Source organism: Trachurus japonicus, chromosome 1 (assembly GCF_045865225.1).
Source record: "Trachurus japonicus isolate A0001 chromosome 1, Traja_1.0".
Lineage (NCBI taxonomy): Eukaryota > Metazoa > Chordata > Actinopteri > Carangiformes > Carangidae > Trachurus > Trachurus japonicus.
Genome location: NC_140907.1, coordinates 7,716,587 through 7,737,028, shown reverse-complemented (window position 1 = coordinate 7,737,028; position 20,442 = coordinate 7,716,587). Strand labels below are relative to the sequence as shown.

Genomic DNA, 20,442 nt, shown 5'->3' with positions numbered 1-20,442 from the left:
ACGGTTTTTGGACAATATGAAACATTTTTATTGCAAACATGAAACCTTTGAAAAGTATCTGTAATTTATCATGATAAACTATTGACGCTTATGTGATTATTAAATATTTTTGATATTATCAACTGTAAGCCCTGATATTAATGTTATTGAGTTTATGATATCAGCAATTATTACATCCTTTTTTTCATATAATTTCATTATCAGCTGCCGAAGTTTATCAGGCCAATTTCTCATATGTAGTTTGCAACTGTAACATTTCTGTTGCTTATTTACAACACCTTTAGTGTGGTTCCCACCTGCAATTGTTTGCAGTGGGACAGGTAAAGTTTAGTCAACTGTTCTTTTCGGTGATTATTATGGAAGACATTAAAAAGAAAATTGCTCCCCACTTATCACTGGAAACTGTGTTACACAGATAAATCTACATTTAATATTTTGATTCATTTCATTTGTGCAAAAGAAGCAAACCAAGCTAATTACCACCTTATCACCGTATCAGTGACATAAACAAACAGCCAAGCAGCCTATGCACCAACTGCACAGACATTAGTGGTAAACTAGCCAGCAACTGATTCTCCACTACTCTCTGTGTGTGTGTGTCTGTGTTTGTTTCAGTCCAAAAATGAACTGAAAAGTCATTAAAAACTTGAGTTATCTCTGGTATTCCCTCTGGTGTAAACATGCGTAGACATGCACGTCTTTGCATTAATTCACATCACTGCAGGCTTTTAATTTTGTGTGTTGAATCACACTGGACTGCTGTGTCTTCTTATTTAATAAATATACTAAAAGCTGTAAATCATCTCCTACAACTCAGAAAAGTTACTATGCATGCGTCTCAAAATGTTAAAGTAGGCTATTACCCAGAAGAAGAAGAAAAAGGCAAAAAATAAGTGGGGATACCTCAATACTGAGCTTGAATGTTGTTGGTGAATGAGAGAAATGCCTGAGAGTTATAGTGCCACAGGATGAAGATGGATATAAAGAGCTCTTTTAAAGACAAATACTCTCACTGGGGTGGGTGCTCCAGCTAGTGAAATAAAGTCTTATGGTCACAGAGAAATGAAGTGCAAAAACCACAAAGTATGTGCATTACCATGAGTAGCCTACAGAAGTAAATCTGTGTCATTGGATTTTGAATTGGAATTTCTAGTACTGACTTTTTTTCGCCTCTGAATGTTTTTTCAATGTTAAAAAAAAATCAGTGTAGATTTATTAACACACATGAGCCATAGCCACTGCAGATAAATCAGAGAGAAGCCTTCCATGAAAACATCACAACAAAACAGTCAGTTTCACAAACACTGTTCAGCTTAAAGGACAATTCCGGGCAAATTCAACTCTGGGCTGTATTTTCCTAACATTTTAGGTCTAAAAGAAGAAATCTTAAGATTTTCAGTTAAATTGCTCCTGTTTTGCGGTAGTTGTGTCTGTCCCCGCATCGCCACGGCAGCGATGAATGGGAGCGGATGGAAGTTTCGCTGCTTAGGCTGTTTACATCCCTCAAAGCCATAATTTTTCCCACAGACAGCGTCAGATGGCGACTCAAACATGCACCGAGAAGTTTATTTACTTCAAGCAAGTCAAGAGTTGATATTCTTATGTTTATGACACAAACGGGAACTTCCGACTGCACGTGAACACACCGAGCACGGCAACTTGGGTCTCGCGCAAGACTCCGGGAGACTTTGAATTAGATCTAGTTTTACAAACATGTCGGCTTGCTTGAAGTAAATAAACTTCTCGGTGAATGTTTGAGAAGCCATTGGGGAAAGATGTGGCTTTGAGGGATGTAAACAGCCTAAGCAGCGGAACTTCCATCCGCTCCCATTCATCGCTGCCGTGGCGATGCGGGGACAGACACAACTACCGCAAAACAGGAGCAATTAAACTGAAAATCTTAAGATTCCTTCTTTTAGACCTAAAATGATAGGAAAATACACCCCCTGTTGTGTTTGGTGTAATAAATAACTTGACAGGATGACCAGGTTTTCGTGTCACAGCTAGTCCAACTTTACTTAGCTCACAGACCATAATACAACATGGCTCTAACCCGGAAGTGTTGTTGTGCCCCCCACACGGTTACCTTTCACCTTAAAGTCACAGTAACACATAACAATACATTACACCCCCGAGTTGAATTTGCCCGGGATTGTCCTTTAACTTGTTTCGCTCACTGCGTTGATTTCCAAAATAAATTCCACACACACCCTCCCTCACCCCTTGAGTCTGTCCTCAAGCATTCTCTGTATACACTTCGATGGAGAAGAAAGCCCTAACACACGCACACATACTGTACATATCCTCACCACATCAATGATTTGCAGCAATGTGAGGCCAAGATCCACCACAATGGGCGCAGAGTCGTTCTGGACAGGTCTCTCCAGACGGTTGTAGTTGACCATGAGGTCGTGGTAGAGCTTCCTCTGGTGAACACCGCCACGACAACCTGGAGGGAGAAGAGTTAGGAGAGTTGTGAGGAGAGAGAGCACTTAAGTAGAGGAATTGGGGTGTGAAGGAGATAAACGGAGGCACAGGTGTTAAAGGGATGGGGGGAGTGAGTAACATGTGGGACAGTAATAATTAAAGGCGTGAAAGCATGGAGAGCACGACAGGCAGACTTATGCATCATTTACAAAAACAACCCAGTAGTTTATTAAAGCCAACTGGAGATGATCTCCCTCACTAATTAATACCTGTAATCTAATCAATTCTTTATTTCCAACGCCATCAGTGTGGCGCCAAGTCCCTCAAGAGATCCTGATGAGGTTGTGATACGCTGGACGTAATGAGCACATTATTAACTCGGTGAACTTTAATTGTGTTGACTGTGCTTTCATTTTGTCCTCCCTGTATTCATTAGGCCTCATCAAGTGTTTACACTGAACAATGAATCATCCATCTTTAACAGGAATGAATATTACAGTGATGCAGTCCCCGATGCAAAAGCAAAGCCAGTCAGTCGTGAAGGGAGCATGTCTTTTCTTTGGCACCTCGCTGTTTCCATTGTTTCTCCTTCACCCGCGCTGCTCTCAGAGTAAAATTCAACTAAAAACAAAAGAAAAAAAAGCCTTTGACTGTGAGGAGAATCTTATCATAGTCAGGGCAGGACTGTGAGGTAATAAATGTAATTTCATAGATTTGGATGATAATCCACATCATCAAACTCCTAACATACAATCCGGAAAATGTTGCGACTACATCTTAATTCATTGAAAGCCAGAATAAAATGTGTTACAGTAATCTACCTCAATCCCATTTAATTTCCTGTTTCAGGATTTCAAAACAGGCCATAAAAACAAGACTACTTCAAAATCTAGTGTGTAGCTTGACTGCACATGCTCAACGTGCTGAACTGATGACACAGTTAAAACTGTGAAAACTGAAATCTTTCATTTCTGTACAGAGCTTTAATGCTGCTCTGCAGTAACCATCATGTCTAATTTCCAGTTGCAGTTGTATCTGTTATTTAGATGCTATTCACATCAAATAGATTATTTAGTTTAGTACTTACTGATGTGATTTTATCTGTCCCTCAGACTCCCCTGCTGTGTGTCTAATGTTTAGTTATTTTTCTGTTCACTTCAGTTAAAGTAACTGGGAAACCAGAGTGGCTCGGCAGATTGCTCTAAACAAGAGGTGTAGCCCTTGAACCCATATACAGTCCAGTCAGACACTAGATTATACCCAGCCTTAATAAGCCCTAATAAGGGGACATATTAGGGAAATATCACTTTCTGAAGGCTCTTTAACATATATTTAGGTGTTTGTCTTGCCTTCCGGACCCCAAAATGTGAGAATTGACAAAAAAATTTTCAGGCTCTCTAGGTTGGAATCCACGTGGTTTTATGATCTGTTCCCTCAGTTGTCTTCCAGTGATGCAACTAGGTTTCAAATTTGCATAATACCACCCCTACATAGTACCAGTAGAAGGGGTGGGGCAAGCAGTGGTCCATTTGCATTTAAAGGGACAGACACTGAAACCAGCCGTTTTGAACAGGACTGTTTAGAGAGGATGAAAATAGCTGTGATGTTTGATCCTTGAGGTATTTTGACTAAAGCATGTCACAGACATGTCTTTAAGACACCTGGGAACTATTTTAATTTGTGGAAAGGGGGCAGAATACGTCTCCTTTAAAGAGCATCTAGCAACAAATGCACTAAGCTGGTATAGGACTAATTCTGTAAGCACCCCTCAAATAGAAACTGTTTGAGTAGTGGCCAATGGGGAAACTCCACTGTCATGTGGACTTTCCCCATTGGCCAATTCCCAATCATTATTGGGAATATGATCACTCAGTCCATCAGTTTAGTCAGGGACATTCATGATTTTAGGGCTGGCCCTGCTGTTGTGATCAAGCTTAAAATAATGCTCTTATCTGGAGTGAGATGGGTCAGGGTTATACATACTAGTCTATCATGTTTTAACCAACATCTAGAAAGACAAAACAAGGGCAGAGAGAGAGAGGAGCATACCCCTTCATGCCCTAACTGTGGGTATATACACACTAACCCTTTGGCCAACAATCATCCAACTGTTTCGCTTTTCTTCAACATAAAACATATGCCACCAGAATCATTTAGTAGATGCTACAACCACATGCAATTCTGCATATACTAGCTTTAGGCCACCCACCCACTGAAACTTGGAAAGAAGCTTCCTGTATCACATCAAGACTGCCAGCATCACAACATCCCTCAGCCTCTCATCTCAGCCACAACAGAAAAGGTCTCTGTGTGTATTTCCCCAGTGACCCTTGTCCAAATTAGATGTTGTCTCAACATATTCCAGCAATTATGGAGTGACAGCCAAGATGTGAGTGCAGCCACAATGACTGAATGGATGACTAATTAGTTAATGAGGCGAAAATAAACAGACAGCTCACTTGTGTGTTTTTGTGTGAGGGGGATTGGTGAGTGTCAGATGGGGCACCCCTAAATCTTGGCATGACCGGGGAATCTGCATAATGGGTGAGGGTGTCAGCCAGCTGAAGTGTTGAGAACCGATGGAGTGAAACAAGTCACGGCAAAACAAGCTGTGCATTAAAGAGCTGCAGCAGAAAGGAACACATCCCTTTTTGAGTTATGTACTTTCATTATCTTAGATGTTTTCGAGAAATTCTCAAACTCAGAAAAATCTGCCATTTTTGTCAACGGTTTGTTACGTTTGATCACCCGCCAATGACATTGTGGCATTGTGGAAATCAAATTCACTTTTATTCCAGTTTATTCTGAAATACATGTTGTACCCCTTGCTCATTTTCAACAAGGCCTATATATTTCAAGCAGATGAAGGGTTTTAGTCATCATCAGACATAAGGATACGTTATTAGAGAAATAAATTAATATTTTATTCATTTTTTCTGCCAATTTTAATCATCTATCATGGTGAGGATAATGACACCTCTGTGTAGAATTTAGCTGAAAGTAAAAACCTCCTGAGCATCTGTATCATAAGTTATAAAGAAACAAAGTTAAACAATTTCCATTCCCAGCCGTTCCATAACATCCTGTGTCTGTAAATCACAGATTTTCAAAGTGAAACTGACTTATTTGCTGTTTCTATCAACTTTAATCAGCTAGTTCATTTGCTTTGGAACAGAAGTCTTCTCTGTGGGTAATTCTGCTTCCTTTGTAAAAGCCTCCTAGAACGAAGGTTAGCAGTAGTCTCATCTCCCATCTCTTCCCTGATATCTCACATCTGCCATATAGCGCTTGGAAAACACTAACTTTAATGTAAAACTGCTTTATTCTGTCTTTATAGTTAGAATAACTGCATATATTTGTTTTGGGGAGGAGGAGACCTCAACAAATTGAGATGTTTACAACAATGTGGTCACGTGCCATGATCCCCTGCTATTTCATGACGTCACTGCTTTTTATTATTGTATTATTTCCATTTTTTACAATCTGGACCTTTTTTCTAGCATAAAATACGATCATTTACTCACCCAGATGAGTTTGGTGTCATTACAAGTCGTTCCGACGAAATTAGATCCAGCCGAGAGCCGCGTATAATGCGAGAAGACGGGGCAGCGGAATGCAGCCTCTAAATAACACATTATCTGCCACGAAACTCATTCATTTCACCAATATTTTGTTATGATACGCTAGTGCTATTCCCCTCTGAGTCCGGGGTTAGCTGTTATCAACATCCGGGGTCTGTAGGTTGACCTACTGACCTCTGACCTGGATGATGTCATCTCCGACCGCCGCGCGGCTTGTTGCTACCACTAATGCTACGGTTTGTTTCTGCGTGTTTCTGACTTGTCAGAACAAAATGAGCAGCTGGACGAAGTTCAGCTTCCACAGGCTTCCTCTCAACCTGGACTCACTAAAACTCTGGCTAGTTGAGATAAAAATGGACCCGAATGCCGAAGTGGAATGATTATTATCAGAATGAGCCGCGCGGCGCTCAGAGATGACATCATCCAGGTTAGAGGTCAGTAGGTCAACCCAGAGCGATAGATATAACAGAGTGGCGACACTCCCATAGGACTCCGTTGTAAAAAATGGCGGGCCGACTTCCGGGTCATGGAGCCCTCAATAGTTCCAAACATTCCTCCCGCGGCGCTGGACCACGTCTGTTTCTATGGCTGCACAGCAAGAAACTACTGAGCTACGTTGACGAAATACCGACCAATTTTAAGTTATAAAGTGGTAATAATCTTTCCCAAGTACAGTAACCATGTTGACTTAACAAAATAAAAATTATTAGACTGATCGGTTCATTGAAAAACATTTATTTATTTACGTAACTGTGGTGATTTCAGTCCGTAGCCCAGAAGCAGCCCTGCTCACTTTTCATTCAAACAAACTAATGCCACTGCCACAGTTGTTAAATTTCATCAATGAGACCAACATTAATCTCTTCAAAATAATTTAACAAGCCAGCGGTAAACCTCTAAAAGCATGCGGATACGTTACTTGGCTCGTTTTCTCCGACGGGAGGACGGACGGTCGGCCCCGGCAGATCAGCTCAGTAGAGCGGCTGCTGCTGCTGTGACAGCCGCTGCCCCTGGTCCCCGGTCGGGGCTCACACAGACTCTGCACTTCTCCCAGAACAAACATCAGTGCAAGTTCCTAACAAACGTTATGAACTGACCACAGACTCCGGATTAAACGGTGACTTTCTTGCATGAAAAAAATATTAAAACTGTGACGTGTTGACAGCGCTAAAGCCAGGTTTTGGCAGCTTTACTGCTGTGGCTCGGTTGCCGCAAAATGGCGATATCGATGCTAATTTCTGTTAGCCCGTCTATGAGGTTTTGCATTATACGTTAGCATTAAGCTAGCGGGCTTTATATTTAGGTGATACTGGCTGTGTGTGTGTTTTGAACGTTGTTTCAAACTGTGTGGGTTTCATTGAACATCTTTTATGCTTAAATATATATATTCCCGCTTAATATATTGCTTTACTCCTCTTCTTATGCCATTTTTACTGTAGGGCAGGCTAATCTTCACTTTAGAGTGACAAATAAAACCTTGAAGCAAGAAGATTTTGCCTTTTGTTTGAAAACTGACATTGATGTACATACAGTAATTCAGTAACAGTTGTAAATATACCTTTGTACGGTTTATTTTTTAATATTTACCGTCCAAAAGCAAGCTCAGTGCTGTCTGTCCCATAGCAGAACATGACAGCGGCAGCCTCGTTTGGAACTATTGGGAGCTACATGAACCACGTGACCGCGCTGGCGGCGACATCAAAGGCTGTCGCCACTCTGTTATATCTATCGCTCTGGGTCAACCTACAGACCCCAAATGTTGATAAAAGCTAACCCCGGACTCAGAGGGGAATAGCACTATAACAAAATATTGGTGAAATGAACGAGTTTCACGGCAGATAATGTGTTATTTAGAGGCTGCATTCCACTGCCCTGTAGACTCACATTATACAGATATACGTGGCTGATCGGCTGGAGCTAATTTCGTCGGACGGACTCGTAATGACACCAAAGTTATATGGGTGAGTAAATTGTCGTATTTTATGCCATTAATAATTGTAAAAAACGGAAATTCCCTTTTAATTGAGAGAGCCCGAGTGCCAGAAGTTACATAGCCTAACATTTCTTCAAACCAAATGCTCTCTTGTGTCTTTTGCAACAGAAGACAGAACATTCTGAACACATGCAGTACTTTCTGCTCCAGGAAGACACAGGCATACACACAGAGTGAGCTGATACTATAACAGGTAGACTGCAGTACCTGCACACAATCTGCTGTTAGTTGTGGTGAGTTATCCCAGTGCGTCCTCAGGCAGTGTGTCTGCCTGTCTGTGTTATTAGGCTTCAGTTTGCATCAGGGGGAAGCTTCTGGAGAGCTGTATGTTTACCTTTACAGTGTTACCATGTGTGATACTTTATGTCAGCAGTTCATTTGTTACATAATGTCTTTTCTGTTGTGTTTTCTCCAAATGCCTTTGTTATGCTGTACATTTCCATTCCCACATTGTTATCCAGGTCGTGCTTGTGCTTTTCTATGCTTGTGCAGTATCAACATAAAACCTTTGATTCAAATTAAGATACCAGCAGCCAGTCTCTTAAGATTTTCACAATTACTTTTTGTGGTGTTATAAAAGTGTCCTGCATTGTGGTCCTGTTTGCACCTGGCATTAAAATGCATCTCCACATGCATCTGGAGTGACCATTTGTGACTGGATCTCACTGCACTGCTCTATATGCAAATAACAGGTGCATGTTGTTGATTTAGCCAATCTGGCTGTAACGCATTGATTAATTCCCAATGCGTTTGTGCATGTGTGTGTGTGTGCGTGTATTTGACAGAGAGAGAGACTGGGGCAATGGAGGGTTAAGCAAATCAGTGCACTGTGCATGGCTCCTTAAGGGAATACTGTATGGTTATAGTCATTTGTAACAGCCATATATTTTCAGTTCATTTTGAAACTGTGTTGGGACTTGTTAGACTGCAGAAGAGGACGTCAGGTGGCCGGTGCATATTCTCATTTGTCCAGGTCATAGTATTTCAAAGGAGGTTAAATCGAAAGCAACTGGACTTAGTTATTTGTCTAGGAAGACGTTTCACCTCTCATCCAAGAGGCTTCATCAGTTCATGTAGCATCTGACCAGGCTGGGACTGGTCCAACTATCTGGTGTGGAGACTCACTATTTAACCTCTTGTGTGGGCGTTCACAAGGGTGATGATGTCACTGGTTCCCTTTTGTGCTCCAAGTGCCAACGACAGTCGTTTAACTCTTTCGCGACCATTGACGAGTAAACTCGTCACAGCCTGCCGAACGTTCACGACCATTGACGAGTAAACTCGTCAAAACCGTTTTTTTTTTACAGATTACGATAATAGACACTCTGAGGTGCCCTGTGTGTGAATATGGTAGTCCTCTGATATGTAAAACTGTTTTAAACTAAAATCAAAACATAATGTTTTTTATAAACTGTGTGATCTTGGTTTTGTTTGAGTAATCGTTCGCCTTGAATGCTGCTCTGGGGACAGCGTGCAGCGCTGTGCGGCTGTCGGCTACAGTGTTGCGACTTTTTCGCTGAATCTGGCGATTTTCCAAACCCTCTTTTGACAAAAGCGACTGGCGACAAATCTGGCGAGTTTTTCCGGTGCTGTTACAAACGTTTCTGGTGTGGAGACTCGGATCTGAAAGCCCATTATCACTGCTGTTTTCACGGCGCTGTGCAGCAGAGCGGGCGCTCTGCAGCGGGTGCTGTGACCGGCCGGCCCCCCGCCTCAGAGCACTCATCGCCGGCCAGTCACACAGCAGTGTCCCGGAGCTGCTGCGCTGCGGCCAGAGACCCGCACCGCTGCACTCCACGCTGCCACACCCCCCAGATTTGCCTACAAATATATTTATTTAGCCGTAGAAATGATTTGGGAGACATGCCACACTGCAGAGTAGCGGTAAAATGAGCAGATTGCCACTTGACACAAAAGTGCGTTTTTCTCTGAAACTAGAGCGGGAGCTCCGTTTTTGGAGAAACCCAGCTCTCTTCTTCTACTTCGTACTCACGAACGAAACGGCGGAAAAACTCGCCGTTTTTTCGAGGAGCACGTTGGAAAGTCACTCTTCAACCACGTGAAGACCGTTTGTTTCTAGGTGATGTACAGAGTTCGGTTCGACGTGAGAAAAAGGTAAACAAATAGCCAAAAACATGTGGTCCTGAGCGGATGTGCTGAGGAATTACGGCTGAAATACACTGGGAACGGCCGCGACGCGAAACGTATGTCGCGCAGCAGCTCGCGCCCATTCAGTCAATGGAAGCTCCTCCACCGGCCATGTGAGCGACGCACATTCCAGCGGCCGTCGCGCGGCATTTCAATTCTTTTTCGCGCCGAGTCTATTTTATTTCCTCGTCGCGTACTACGCGGCCCTCAAACAGGTAGAAAACTACAGAGAACTGTGTATAAAACAAATATATTACGTTTAAAAGTGATTAAAATAAATGTCTCATGTACCAGAGGCAAAGCCAGTAGCAGTGCAACATTATGGGGTTTGTTTTTTTTACATTGTGGATCCATGATCGTGTAGTTAAACAGTTAATTGATACCATTTAATATAGTCTGCACTTGCAAACCCTACATAGTCAGCAAATTACCTGTGAAAAAGGTACTGTCAATCCATTTTAACAGGAGGGATGTAAAAATGTGTTGAGATGCATAAAGTCACTCATTTACTGCAGCTTGACAAGGTGAAGCTGACAGCTGCAACAACAAACAGTGAAGCCGTGTCGCGTTGCGTCCGTGCCTGGTGTAGCAGTTAAAAAACTCCGCTCCGCCCCGCTTACGTATCGCCTCGCGGCCGTTCCCAGTGAATCTCCTGGGAAGCTGCCCTTTCATCCCTTCCCAGGAGATTCAACAATCTAGCCTCAAAGAACAACTACTGTTCACAAGTGGCAAGTGACTCCAACGACTGTCGTTATAACACAATAGGGCACTAACGAAGTCGAAACCAACTTTCCATCAAAGACAGTCATTTAAACGACTGTCGTTGGCACTTGGAGCACAAAAGGGAACCAGTGACATCATCACCCTTGTAAACGCCCACACAAGAGGTTAAATAGTGAGTCTCCACACCAGATAGTTGGACCAGTCCCAGCCTGGTCAGATGCTACATGAACTGATGAAGCCTCTTGGATGAGAGGTGAAACGTCTTCCTAGACAAATAACTATAATGTGGCTGTTTTCAGCATGGACCGGTTGTGGATCAATAAGTGATTGAATGTCAAATGTCTACTCAACGCCTCAAACCTGAACTTCCAGCCGACTGTTCACTGTGACATCACTCCTCAGAACACCTTAACCTCCTTGTTTTGTCCCTTTAAGAAGAAGATATGTTACACTTATGGTGCGTTCCAGGCAGGCTTTTGAACTCGTAAGTCACAACTTCAAGTCACCACTTACGACTTTGTAGCGTTACAGGCAAGTTACGGCTGAACTGTCTGAACGCAAGGAATTCTGGGAGTCAGATGTAAACAAACATGGCGGACTGTATGCTGCTTTTTAACTAGCCTACAACCGGCAAAGGTGCTTGCTGAACGCTCATTTGAGCGAAACGGAGGAGGAGAGACGTATGAGAGACGTAATCATATGTTGAATATTATGATTGTAACGTGTGAATTGTCCTAAAATCTATTTCTCACCGTGTGTCACACAAAGAAACACCTCCTCCACAGGGCTTGCCATTTTGTTGCGTGACGTCACTTGTTGTAAGTGGGAGTACATCGATCTAGTACGAGTTCACAGGTGGGAAGTTACGAGTTTAACTGACGTTCCAACGGGTAACCATGGGAACAAGTCGGAAAAACACGAGTTACGGGTTGCCTGGAACGCACCATTAACCTGACATGCTTTTTATAATAATAAATAATATAGGTGCATATTGTGCAGGCAAATATGTGCTTTTTGTTTTGTGAAGCATGCCATGTAGCGTGGCTCTGGGATTACAAGAACAATCACTATTGTGAATTGATAGTGCTTTAATCTGAAACTGAAACTCATCAAAACAGGATCAACATTATTCATCAAAGGTGTCAGAGGAGGAGGAAAGATTTCCTACTGACCCTGATGTTAATCTCCATGGATTTGTTCATTAATGTGAGTACAATTGGTTCCTGCCTCCCTTAACTCAATGCTCTGAATGAATGAAACATCCTGATTCAATCCAAAATCTAAATTCTTCTGCTGGTATCGTCAAAATGTTTTTTTTTTCTTTCTGTGAGGTTAATTCACAAAAATGTGCTATTTCCCAAATCCTGTAAATGTTACAGTCAAGAACAATGAAACCAGCATCAACCGGCAGTACAGTGCAGCTAAACTGTAAACCAGAGATTTATAGAGCATATGAATGAACAGATGATTAGAAGGAAAGACAGATGGACGGATAATTAAATGATGTTTTGAAATAAATGGAGAGAAAAAAAAACCTTCTCCAATCCACTGTGCTCATGAAAGGCTGTCAAAAATATGCTGTTACAAGTTTGTAGTGAGGGATCAGAGGAGATAGTCCAGAAAACTCATCTCAGCTCATCTCTCATTCAACATTTACTTCACTGCCCCAGTGTACTTGGCTGGCAGTGTGACCCCTCACGTTAAGGAGGTCGCAAGGGTTTTAAGGAAGACCGGATTACTGTGTCATTATGTTGTGAAGGCCTGGGGGCGGCTACTGCAGTGTGGTGAATGTAAACAGGAGAATGGTCACTCTGCCCGCTTTCTTCCTCCTCTCCTCCGCTCACACCTTGTCTCCCTTGTGTCTTTTGTGCAGCAGCAGCAGCAGCAGCTATACTATGGGTTAATCAATAAACAAAATTCCATCCAATGTACTTACTGTTCATGGATTTTCATATAACATAAGTGTGAATGTTTTCTCATAAACTTAATCAATTTTCAGTCAATATTTAGTTATTTTAGCTGTGATCTGATAGTTTGGTTTGAATGGTTTAGAAGTAGGACCACTGTAAATGGATGAGCAGCACTTTTCTGTGCTTCATCATCCAATCAGGCAATCTTCAGCGAGCACTTAGCCTGTACAGTAAGTCACAACTAAACCCCCCCTTTATAAAAATTGTAAGTACCCACATACAGTACGTGTCAGTTCAGAGCTTCAATTCATGTTCATTAAAACAGAACTGAGAAAAGAAGTGATCCTCAGGGATTTTTACTTTGGTGCCAAATAGTCTGATGTGAGAATTTCTGAAACTTGCAACCTTGGGATGGATGAACTACAACAGTAAAAGACTGCAGCAGTGCCCAAACTGGACAGTTGGGGACTGAAAAACACAGCTTGGATTGATGAATCTGAATCTCTTGCTGAGGGGGCAGATGACCCTGTCAGAGTTTGAATCCATGGACACAACCTGCAACAGTCCTGGTGGTGTGATTAAATGATGTCCCTCAATAGAAACCAATCATGGTTTAAATGCCACAGTCAATGTGAGTGTTGATGTTGAACATGTGCATCTGTTTATGGCCACAATTGTCCGTGCTCTATACTTTCAGCATGATGGCCTCCCCAGTCACCAGATGGGAAACCCTACAGTACGACTCGAACCCTATGAAATAGAAGATCACTAATACTGTGACAGTATATCTACAAGTACTGTAAGTCATTTCAAGTCAATTGTGTATATAACTTGAATGGCTTTAATTCATGTGTTGTTTTGTCAATTCATTCATTTGAAATGTTTTTATTGAGATGTGATGTTCTCTTGGGAACATTTGAGTGCAGTAGAAAGCTGTGGTTGCTAGGCTGCTAAAAATCAACATGACGCTCACTGCGCATCTAAACCAAGTGAACATTTATAATGTGGGTTAGTGTTAGTGAAAAACTGAATATGGCCAGTCAGTGCCCGTTTCATTTTATAGGTTATACGATGGTCTTATCATCATCTAAAACATTTCTCTCAGCCCACCTGTAAATGCTTTAAACTGAAATGCACCACAAACCACAAGTAAAAACTCTTCAGCAGTGGCTGAATTTTATTTTCAAACAAAACACACAGTTTTGTTTCATGGAGGGCAGTAATTGGAAAGTTGCATTGCTCCGATGAATCGACACAAAGACAAAATAAAGGAAAAGAATCTGTTCTCTCTCTCTCTCTCTCTCTCTCACCACAGACAGCAGTGCCATCAGAGCAGCTGAGCATCACAGTGGAAACCTGTGTGCCAAGCACGTTACTTTTGAATTTCAAATGGGACTCAGATGGATAATACTTTGACTTGCATCCTGTGCTGCACAACAGCATTTGCTTTCAAGTGCAGGAGGGACACAAGAGAATACAATATAAAAGCAAGTGCATACTGCTATGCTATTTCCTGTATCCATTTAAGGGCAATCTAGCAATTTGGTTTCCATAATAATGGTACAAGACTGTATTATTAATTCACTAAACCTAAATCATTATTAAATATGATGTTGTATTACTGTGTGACTGCACCTATAATCTTTACTAGTAGGGTAGGGCAGCCCTAGCCTGAAGAATAAATCTTAGGGAATAAGAACTTGTTAAAAACAAAAAATAAATGCTCCAACTCTCCCCCTACACACCCAGATGCCGATGTTTGCATTTTAAAGATGTCAAATGTTGAGGATATAGGAGAGATGTCATCTACTTGCACATATATTTACTTTTTAAAAACGCTGACTTCACAAAAAAAAATAGAAAAATCCAAGGAAGACATTCATACTCTGTAGTTTACCCCACAAACAGCCACATCCTTAGCCTCAGAGCTCCCAGCTGACACACACAATCCTGCCCCAGATTTCCACGACCAAGCCACGCTTCCACTCCTTTCTTTCCTTGCATCTCCCAGATTGCAAGCGATTTCAGTTTTCATTTTTCAGCAATAAACCCAGCGCTCTCTCTGTTTTGCTAGGCCTACATGATTCACATCCTCAATAGAAAACACTGAACACACCAATGCGGACGGAGACACGATATAACCTGAAGGCATCTATCAACTTCAAATGGCTACCATATATCTTTCTCATTGCATTAGTGTCCTCTCATATTTCCATTTCAGAGCCCAGTGGGGGTCTCATTTCATCCTCAATCATTAAAGCTCAGGAGTACTGTACAGAAATAAAAAATGGTTTCTTTTTATGGCTGCGACGCGGCAGCAGTAGACATACAGCCAATTCAGTTTATGGGTTGCTCACCCTTGAAAGCAAGCACTGCCTTCAAAAATCATTTTTACAGACCTGGTGTTGCTCATTTTTGTTACTGTCACAGACAATGACACTCCCAGGTTTGACAAATCACTGAGTCGAAACTTCTCACAGGTTTGACATTTAAGTCCCAAGTTACTGCCGGTAAAATTGGAGTTGGCAGTTTATAGGATTTAGGGGGAATGTGATAATAAACATTGCTGTAATCAACAATGTTGGAGTCTGGGTTGCTATGGAAGTATGATGTTATTATGGTATGGCACTCATAGCAAGTTTCATGTTAACAGATTTAAGATTGTCTGTAGGCTACAACTTCACAGGAGTGTCCCCACACAGTGTGTCAAATGTATTAACTTTTACAATAAGGTTTTAGATTCCCATGGCAGAGTTTAAAGAGGCTGATGATGATGATGATGAATAGGAACGACAGATATATAGTGAGCGTCTTCATGGATTTAAAGGGATACTTCACCCAAAATCAACAATTTTCTACTCACCATCATGCCATTGGAGAACTTTCAGAGTCATCAAAGCGCTTTTGGAGTTCCACGGGGGGTGCGGCTTGCAACAGACTTTCATATAATGGCGGCGGATAGAGTTCACTTTTGAATCGTCCTAAACACACACTATGAAACATCCAGATACCTCCATACAGCTCGTCCGTACTGACCCAAGTGTCCTGAAGCCGCAACATGAAAAAGTTGTTCAAAACAATTAATTTGATCTCTGTTTTTAGCCTTGTTGTTGTAGTAGTGTTTTGGATGATTCAAAAGTGACCTCTATCCACCGCCATTATATGAAAATCCGATGCCGTCCGTTGATAACTCCAAAAGTTTTCCCAGCCGTTCCTTGGCATGACAGTTAGTAGAAAATTGGTGAATTATCGATTTTGGGTGAAGTATCCCTTTAACTTGTGTTTTCATTAGTGTATTACCTATAGTCACCAGGGACTAAGAACAATAGTTATTATCTGGCTGACCACATGCTTACATACCAAGCATCATGTAAAATCATATCAGTGAAACATAACTCAACTTCTCAGTACTGTAGGTCATATAGGAACTAGGTTGAGTACAGTAGAGAGCAGCTGTGGAAAAACGATATCAAATCCACACCCTGAAGCAAAATCTGGGCTTTCCCCATCTTAGTGTGGAACATATTGGAGCTTTCAAGTGCCAGGAGGCAAACCCAGACAGCTTGCTGCTTGTAGCAATATTAACTTCACACTAAGAGGGATGTTTGAGGACAGTAGGGCAAAGAATGACTCGGGTTGAGTCAATCTTTAATGTCCTCTAAGAGGCTGTTTGGTTCACAGAGAGTAGTCAACATGAATAGCACAAGGGAGAACAATAAATACACAGTAAAAGATATAAAAGACACAGAGGGCCATTGTGACCACAACCCAGAGAAAATGAGGAGGCAACGTCAATATTTACAACAGCTGAAAAGGAGAATTGCAGCTTGTTTAAAAGGCCAATAGCTGATAAAATGAAGGACCATGAAGTCTGACTACTGCTCCTTCTTGTTAAACTACATCATTATATATAAAAATACAGTATGTAATATAGCATATTGTTGTCCTTTTTTACTTCTTGTCCATATTTCCTCCATGTAGTTCATCTGCTCTGCACTAATGTCTTCCGCCTGTATTATATCTCCCCTCCCCCCACCTTCTTTGTCTCTAATCTGTATTTATTCTGTAATACTGCTGTTTCACTTGGTTTTGGGATTTTTGACACTCCCTGTGTCTTTTCCTTCAGTGTTTCCAGTGTGTTCAGTGCAATCCATGATATGATATAGCTTGTAATCAAATCTTAATAAAGCATAGCACAGCTGTATCCAGGACCCAGTATGTATCCAGAATTAAAGACTCCCCCAGAATATGAACAAGGTCACTTCTAAAAACACACAAACACAACACATAGAAGCATAAAATGCTGAATGAATTTCTAAAGTGAATGTCTGGCTTCTTAGCAGACAGCTGCTCCACCTGCATTCACCAGCTAGGTGTTAACTCTGACTGACTGGTGCAGGGGGGGGGGGCTTTATCACAGCTTTTCTGAAAACAGAAACACTGGTGATAAAAGCAGTGAGGCTGAACCACATAAAGAAAGCTGAGGGCCCTGAAAGTCAAAACAATGAGCTGATGGAGCACATAATATATTAGCTTGTCACTTTGAGGAGACACCTACATATTACACATACTCATTGTTCCTATTGTGAATATAAAAGCATCTATTAGTGTTGATTTAAACAAATGTTGAGGTCGTTAATGTTACACGTCTATCTGGCTTGATTGATGACAATACAAAAGGCCAAGATGTGTATAAAATGAGTCTTAAATTAGGCCATGACAGAGGCTGTTTAAAAGTAAACTACAGTTAATTAGAAACAATAGAAAGAGACGTTTGTCTGCGCCACCCCATGCATGATTCATTAAATCCCTGTTGCTTCCATTTGCAATCATTTACATTCACTGATTTATGGAGTAGCTGTTTTTGAGATGATGTTTGTTCATAATGTGCATTACTAATCAAATGCAGTCGTAATTATTCCCCCCCAAAAAATAGAAAAAAAGCAGAAAACTGTTTAACTACAGTATATACAACAATTTAAAGATGTTTTTGAAAGAGATTGGAAATGGAAACCTTTCTTTAACATTTATGGCGTTCAGCAAGTGTTGTATAATCTATTTGCCTTCTTAGGAGGGAACAGATATTGTTGCATCTCATTAGCAAACCAATCCAGACTAAGTGACACGCTGCTCCCCGGGAAACTAATTGGAGTGACTGTGTGTGGGAATGAGGTTTGGCGCAATGGTAACTAAACAGAATCAACCATCTTAGGAACAGCTTAACTCCTCTTTATAATAGTACACATTTTTACCAAAGTTTTTTGAGGCACTAGGAGAAATTCTCTTCTTCAATGTGGGATGATGGAGACAGGCATGTGTTTGGCAAGCTACACTCCAGATGTTATCCTTGAAGATGCAGATTAAAGTATTACACAATAGTATAGTGACTGTTTCAGTGTGTGTATCTCTGTTTGAACAAAGAAACCCGATCACAGAACACCTGTGTGCTTTAGTAAAAAGCACTGGAGGCTCTGGTAAAGACCTGCTGTGTGGAGCCTGCAGCTCACACTGCACTGCACTCCTCCTTAGTTTCAACATCACCTGTTTGCATGTTGCAGCTTTTCTCTCTCCCCTCCAGTCAGAGCAGAGATGCCAATACATTCCATCATTAGTTCATGATTTCAGACCAAATACTAATGCCTACATTAAATCACATTCATCTACAGATATAAAATGTAAAGCAGGGATTCAAACATTATTACAGAGATTTATCCCTCTCTGAACGCTGTGCCACTGTTGTCACGCGTTTAACAATCCTTTAGCCGCAGATTACACTGAGGGGGGGATGAGCGGCCCCAAAGGGCTTCGTGCACCATGGCCGGGACGCCCTTCTTATTCTGGGCCAGATGTCGATCCTTTTTTTTTTTTTTTTTTTAAAGAAGGCTCACTGGTGTGCACACTACACACTGATCCACAGGATGCAAGCTGGAGACGTTCAGTTAAACTATGGCGCAAATCATTTACAGTATAATAACTGTATAAAAATATAATAAGAAGCATGTCCTACAGTCAACTCCTTTGCACGCCTTTATCCAGTTGTGGATACAGATGTGCAGCGACCGGCAGAACTATATAAGATGAAGCGCGACTCTCATCTCCCAAACAAATCTTTGAAGAAATGCTCAAATGAGAAGAAAAAAATACATATGAGGGGGGGGAAAGCATTGCCTTCTCATCAGAAGAGGACAGAGAGCAGACTGAAGGCTCCATCAGTGACTCACCTTGACAGCAGAATGTCGCCCACAGGTAAACTCCAATCAATACAGATCCAGCGCACTTCCGAGGCTCCATGGCAGCGGCGGAGCACAACAACTCCCTGTGTAGCCCGCCGGAGATGTCAAACTTGGAGGGAGCGCAGCCCTGTCAGACTGCTGGTGCTCTGTGTGTGCTCTCTCTCTCTCTCTCTCTCTCTCTCTCTCTCTCTCTCTCTCTCTCTCTCTCTCTCTCTCTCTCTCTCTCTCACACACACACACACACACAAGGTTTCTCCCTCCTCGTTTTTTTTTTTTTTTGCCACTTCTGCCACCTCAGAAGTCACTTTTGATTCAGCTCTGCTCCTCTCAGACTAGTTTTATATCAGACATTTTATAGCGCGTGCCCTCCGCGTGCTTCCTGTCGCGTCCCCCGCGTGTGGTGACGACTGTCTGCAGCCAGCCACCTGTCCGCGTGCTGCCGCTGCGTCAACTTCGACAAGGTTTGCTCATCCTCATCTGCTTTATGGATGGTGACTGGAGGAGAGAGGAGCACGCACGACCTCAACACACGCACGCGATCCCACAGGTCGACAGGCCCCGCCCACCTCGACTTTGTCAAACTTTTACTTGGAGCCTAAATGTTTCATTAGACAATTGGTTTGCGCATGGCATCCTGTTGTTTCCTGTTTTTCTTTCTTTTCTTTTGGAGGAATGACCTTCATCTCTCTTCAAATCTTCCAACAAAGACACAGTGACCGTCTCTGTCATCACAGCTTCCTCTCCTCCCACAGATGGGAAGGATGAGACTGTCACTGATGCAATACACATACACAAAACAAAGAATAAAACACTCATCTCCCCTCTTCATTTTTTTTTATTGTCTTTTCTTTGTACTTCCAAACTGCCAGTCTCCTTAGCTGTCAAGTGTTTTCCTACTGAACCTCCCCATCTTCACTTCACACTTCTCAACCTTGTCCTCTTTCTACAAGGACAGCCAGTCAGTGACAAGAGTTTTCAAAGAAGCGTCATGTCTCACTGTTTATCCTCAAGGGGCGGATTTAGAAACAGGGGGACACTGCAGCACAGATTCAAACAAGAAGAAAGTTATTTTATAAAATGATTGAAATTGTGTTATGTTTAAAGCATAGTTACATTGTAAATTCAGAGTAACAACAAATTCCTAATAAATAAATTAAAATGTAAAACTTAATCATGATAGTTCTGACTTCAAACAGCCGACAGTCGTTGACTTGGTCATTTGTGATTCCTGTGTTTCTCTTTGTGGTCACTTTATATCAGATGTGTTTGCTTTCATCCTGGTCATTTCTAACCCCTGGCGCGGTACCTCCCCCCTCCCACTCTGCAATGTCACTGTGTGTCTCTTTGTCCCCACCATCCATGCATTCATCCATGCATCCTTCCATGGCACACTTGTAAAAAATGTGACCGTTCGCTTTAAAGTCACA

The 20,442-nt window shown here is 41.9% G+C and overlaps 1 protein-coding gene across 1 annotated transcript in view; it reads right to left on the bottom strand.

The window, feature by feature from the left end:
• The window catches only part of LOC146991348 (neuronal acetylcholine receptor subunit alpha-7-like), a 68,204-nt gene extending 49,008 nt beyond the window's left edge, over positions 1 to 19,196 (bottom strand). The window contains exons 1-2 of the mRNA XM_085762279.1: positions 19,004 to 19,196; positions 2,310 to 2,449 (exon numbers count right to left, since the gene is read on the bottom strand). Of these exons, the coding sequence (XP_085618405.1) occupies positions 2,310 to 2,449; positions 19,004 to 19,073 (210 nt within the window). The 5' untranslated portion in view covers positions 19,074 to 19,196. The remainder of the gene's footprint in view (positions 1 to 2,309; positions 2,450 to 19,003) is intronic.
• Positions 19,197 to 20,442: the final 1,246 nt, after the last annotated feature.